This window comes from Carcharodon carcharias, chromosome 40 (assembly GCF_017639515.1).
Source record: "Carcharodon carcharias isolate sCarCar2 chromosome 40, sCarCar2.pri, whole genome shotgun sequence".
Taxonomy (NCBI): Eukaryota; Metazoa; Chordata; class Chondrichthyes; order Lamniformes; family Lamnidae; genus Carcharodon; species Carcharodon carcharias.
This window is the reverse complement of record NC_054506.1, coordinates 1,162,731-1,167,784: the sequence shown is the minus strand read 5'-3', so window position 1 is coordinate 1,167,784 and position 5,054 is coordinate 1,162,731. Positions and strand designations below refer to the sequence as shown.

At 52.7% G+C, this 5,054-nt stretch overlaps 1 protein-coding gene across 1 annotated transcript; it reads left to right on the top strand.

The window, feature by feature from the left end:
• LOC121273146 (involucrin-like) lies at positions 1–1,080 on the top strand. Its single transcript, XM_041180106.1, has one exon. It carries the CDS (start codon positions 1–3, stop codon positions 1,078–1,080), a length of 1,080 nt encoding a protein of 359 aa, XP_041036040.1.
• The last annotated feature ends 3,974 nt before the right edge of the window (positions 1,081–5,054 follow it).

Genomic DNA, 5,054 nt, shown 5'->3' with positions numbered 1-5,054 from the left:
ATGCTGCCCCCTGGAGATCAGGGGGAGGAAATGCATTCTGTGTACATGCTGCCCCCTGGAGATCAGGGGGAGGAAATGCACTCTGTGTACACATCAGCTACTGGAGATCAGCAGGAAGAACTTCACTTTGTATACACATTGGACTCTGGAGATCAGGAGGCTGAACCGCACTCTGTGTACACTCCACCCTCTGGAGATCAGGAGGAGAAAATGCATTCTTTCTACACGCAGCCCTCTGGAGATCCGGAAGCGGAACTGCACTCTGCGAACACTCCGCCCTTTGGTGATCAGGAGGAGGAACTGCACAATGTGTACCCGCTACACTCTGGAGATCAAGACGAGGAACTGCACTTTGTGTACTCACTGCCCTCTGGAGAGCAGGAGGAGGAACTGCACTTTGTGTACTCACTGCCCTCTGGAGAGCAGGAGGAGGAGCTGCACTTTGTGTACACATCGTGGTCTGTAGATCAGGAGGAGGAGACGCACTCTGTATACAGATCGCCTTCTGTATATCAGGAGGAGGAAATGCATTCTGTGTACAGATCGCCCTCTGGAGAGCAGGAGGGCAAACTGCACGCTGTGTACACGCTGCCCTCTGGAGATCAGGAGGAGGTAATGCATTCTGTGTACAGATTGCCCTCTGCAGATCAGGAGGAGAAACTGCACTCTGTGTACACACTGCCCTCTGGAGATCAGGAGGAGGAACTGCAGTCTGTATACACACTGCCCTCTGGACATCAGGAGGAGGAACTGCACTCTGTATACACACTGCCCTCTGGAGATCAGGAGGAGAAACTGCAGTCTGTATACACACTGCCCTCTGGAGATCAGGAGGAGAAACTGCATTCTGTGTACATGCTGCCCTCTGGAGATCAGGAGGAGAAACTGCACTCTGTGTACACACCACCCTCTGGAGATCAGGAGGAGGAACTGCACTCTGTGTACACGCCGCCCTCTGGAGATCCGGAGGAGGAACTGCACTCTGTGTACATACCGCTCTCTGGAGATCCGGAGGAGGAACTGCACTCTCTGCACACACCGCCATTTGTAGATCAAGAGGAGGAACTGCACTTTGTGTAAGATTGCTCTCTTGTAAGGAGCCGCACTCTGTGTATGGATCGCCCTCTGGAGATCCGGAGGAGGAACTGCACTCTGTGTGCATACCGCCCTCTGGAGATCTGGAGGAGAAACTGCACTCTGTGTACACACCGTCCTCTGGAAAGCATGAGGTGGAAACACACTCTGTGTACAAATCGGCCTCTGGAGATCAGGAGGAGGAACATCACTTTGTGTACACATCGGACTATGGAGATCAGGAGGATGTACCACACTCTGTGTATACTCCACCCTCTGGAGATCAGGAGGACAAGCACTCTGTGTACACACCGCCCTCTGGAGAACAGGAGAAGGAACTGCAATCTGTGTACACACATCTCTCCGGAGATCAGGAGGAGGTAATGCATTCTGTGTACAGATTGCCCTCTGCAGATCAGGAGGAGAAACTGCACTCTGTGTACACACTGCCCTCTGGAGATCAGGAGGAGGAACAGCAGTCTGTATACACACTGCCCTCTGGACATCAGGAGGAGGAACTGCACTCTGTATACACACTGCCCTCTGGAGAACAGGAGAAGGAACTGCAATCTGTGTACACACATCTCTCCGGAGATCAGGAGGAGGTAATGCATTCTGTGTACAGATTGCCCTCTGCAGATCAGGAGGAGAAACTGCACTCTGTGTACACACTGCCCTCTGGAGATCAGGAGGAGGAACAGCAGTCTGTATACACACTGCCCTCTGGACATCAGGAGGAGGAACTGCACTCTGTATACACACTGACCTCTGGAGATCAGGAGGAGAAACTGCAGTCTGTATACACACTGCCCTCTGGAGATCAGGAGGAGAAACTGCATTCTGTGTACATGCTGCCCTCTGGAGATCAGGAGGAGAAACTGCACTCTGTGTACACACCACCCTCTGGAGATCAGGAGGAAGGAGGAACTGCAGACTGTATACGCACTGCCCTCTGGACATCAGGAGAAGGAACTGCACTCTGTGTACACACTGCCCTCTGGATATCAGGAGGAGGAACTGCACTCTGTATACACACTGCCCTCTGGAGATCAGGAGTAGGAACTGTGGACTGTATACACACTGCCCTCTGGAGAATAGGAGGAGAAACTGCACTCTGTGTACACACCGCCCTCTGGAGATCAGGAGGAGGAACTGCAGTCTGTATACACACTGCCCTCTGGAGATCAGGAGGAGGTAATGCATTCTGTGTACAGATTGCCCTCTGCAGATCAGGAGGAGAAACTGCACTCTGTGTACACACTGCCCTCTGGAGATCAGGAGGAGGAACTGCAGTCTGTATACACACTGCCCTCTGGAGATCAGGAGGAGGAACTGCAGTCTGTATACACACTGCCCTCTGGACATCAGGAGAAGGAACTGCACTCTGTGTACACACCGCCCTCTTGAGATCAGGAGGAGCAACTGCACTCTGTTTACACACTGCCCTCTGGAGATCAGGAGGAGAAACTGCAGTCTGTATACACACTGCCCTCTGGAGATCAGGAGGAGAAACTGCATTCTGTGTACATGCTGCCCTCTGGAGATAGGAGGAGAAACTGCACTCTGTGTACACACCGCCCTCTGGAGATCAGGAGGAGGAGGAACTGCAGTCTGTATACACACTGCCCTCTGGAGATCAGGAGGAGGATCTGCACACTGTATACACACTGCCCTCTGGAGATCAGGAGGAGAAACTGCATTCTGTGAACATGCTGCCCCCTGGAGATCAGGGGGAGGAAATGCATTCTGTGTACATGCTGCCCCCTGGAGGTCAGGGGGAGGAAATGCATTCTGTGTACACATCAGCTACTGGAGATCAGCAGGAAGAACTTCACTTTGTATACACATTGGACTCTGGAGATCAGGAGGCTGAACCGCACTCTGTGTACACTCCACCCTCTGGAGATCAGGAGGAGAAAATGCATTCTTTCTACACGCAGCCCTCTGGAGATCCGGAAGCGGAACTGCACTCTGCGAACACTCCGCCCTTTGGTGATCAGGAGGAGGAACTGCACAATGTGTACCCGCTACACTCTGGAGATCAAGACGAGGAACTGCACTTTGTGTACTCACTGCCCTCTGGAGAGCAGGAGGAGGAACTGCACTTTGTGTACTCACTGCCCTCTGGAGAGCAGGAGGAGGAGCTGCACTTTGTGTACACATCGTGGTCTGTAGATCAGGAGGAGGAGACGCACTCTGTATACAGATCGCCTTCTGTATATCAGGAGGAGGAAATGCATTCTGTGTACAGATCGCCCTCTGGAGAGCAGGAGGGCAAACTGCACGCTGTGTACACGCTGCCCTCTGGAGATCAGGAGGAGGTAATGCATTCTGTGTACAGATTGCCCTCTGCAGATCAGGAGGAGAAACTGCACTCTGTGTACACACTGCCCTCTGGAGATCAGGAGGAGGAACTGCAGTCTGTATACACACTGCCCTCTGGACATCAGGAGGAGGAACTGCACTCTGTATACACACTGCCCTCTGGAGATCAGGAGGAGAAACTGCAGTCTGTATACACACTGCCCTCTGGAGATCAGGAGGAGAAACTGCATTCTGTGTACATGCTGCCCTCTGGAGATCAGGAGGAGAAACTGCACTCTGTGTACACACCACCCTCTGGAGATCAGGAGGAGGAACTGCACTCTGTGTACACGCCGCCCTCTGGAGATCCGGAGGAGGAACTGCACTCTGTGTACATACCGCTCTCTGGAGATCCGGAGGAGGAACTGCACTCTCTGCACACACCGCCATTTGTAGATCAAGAGGAGGAACTGCACTTTGTGTAAGATTGCTCTCTTGTAAGGAGCCGCACTCTGTGTATGGATCGCCCTCTGGAGATCCGGAGGAGGAACTGCACTCTGTGTGCATACCGCCCTCTGGAGATCTGGAGGAGAAACTGCACTCTGTGTACACACCGTCCTCTGGAAAGCATGAGGTGGAAACACACTCTGTGTACAAATCGGCCTCTGGAGATCAGGAGGAGGAACATCACTTTGTGTACACATCGGACTATGGAGATCAGGAGGATGTACCACACTCTGTGTATACTCCACCCTCTGGAGATCAGGAGGACAAGCACTCTGTGTACACACCGCCCTCTGGAGAACAGGAGAAGGAACTGCAATCTGTGTACACACATCTCTCCGGAGATCAGGAGGAGGTAATGCATTCTGTGTACAGATTGCCCTCTGCAGATCAGGAGGAGAAACTGCACTCTGTGTACACACTGCCCTCTGGAGATCAGGAGGAGGAACAGCAGTCTGTATACACACTGCCCTCTGGACATCAGGAGGAGGAACTGCACTCTGTATACACACTGCCCTCTGGAGAACAGGAGAAGGAACTGCAATCTGTGTACACACATCTCTCCGGAGATCAGGAGGAGGTAATGCATTCTGTGTACAGATTGCCCTCTGCAGATCAGGAGGAGAAACTGCACTCTGTGTACACACTGCCCTCTGGAGATCAGGAGGAGGAACAGCAGTCTGTATACACACTGCCCTCTGGACATCAGGAGGAGGAACTGCACTCTGTATACACACTGCCCTCTGGAGATCAGGAGGAGAAACTGCAGTCTGTATACACACTGCCCTCTGGAGATCAGGAGGAGAAACTGCATTCTGTGTACATGCTGCCCTCTGGAGATCAGGAGGAGAAACTGCACTCTGTGTACACACCACCCTCTGGAGATCAGGAGGAAGGAGGAACTGCAGACTGTATACGCACTGCCCTCTGGACATCAGGAGAAGGAACTGCACTCTGTGTACACACTGCCCTCTGGATATCAGGAGGAGGAACTGCACTCTGTATACACACTGCCCTCTGGAGATCAGGAGTAGGAACTGTGGACTGTATACACACTGCCCTCTGGAGAATAGGAGGAGAAACTGCACTCTGTGTACACACCGCCCTCTGGAGATCAGGAGGAGGAACTGCAGTCTGTATACACACTGCCCTCTGGAGATCAGGAGGAGGTA

Bases quoted from the DNA above. Each gene is read 5' to 3' on its own strand.
- LOC121273146 (XM_041180106.1), top strand. From the start codon at position 1: ATGCTGCCCCCTGGAGATCAGGGGGAGGAAATGCATTCTGTGTACATG.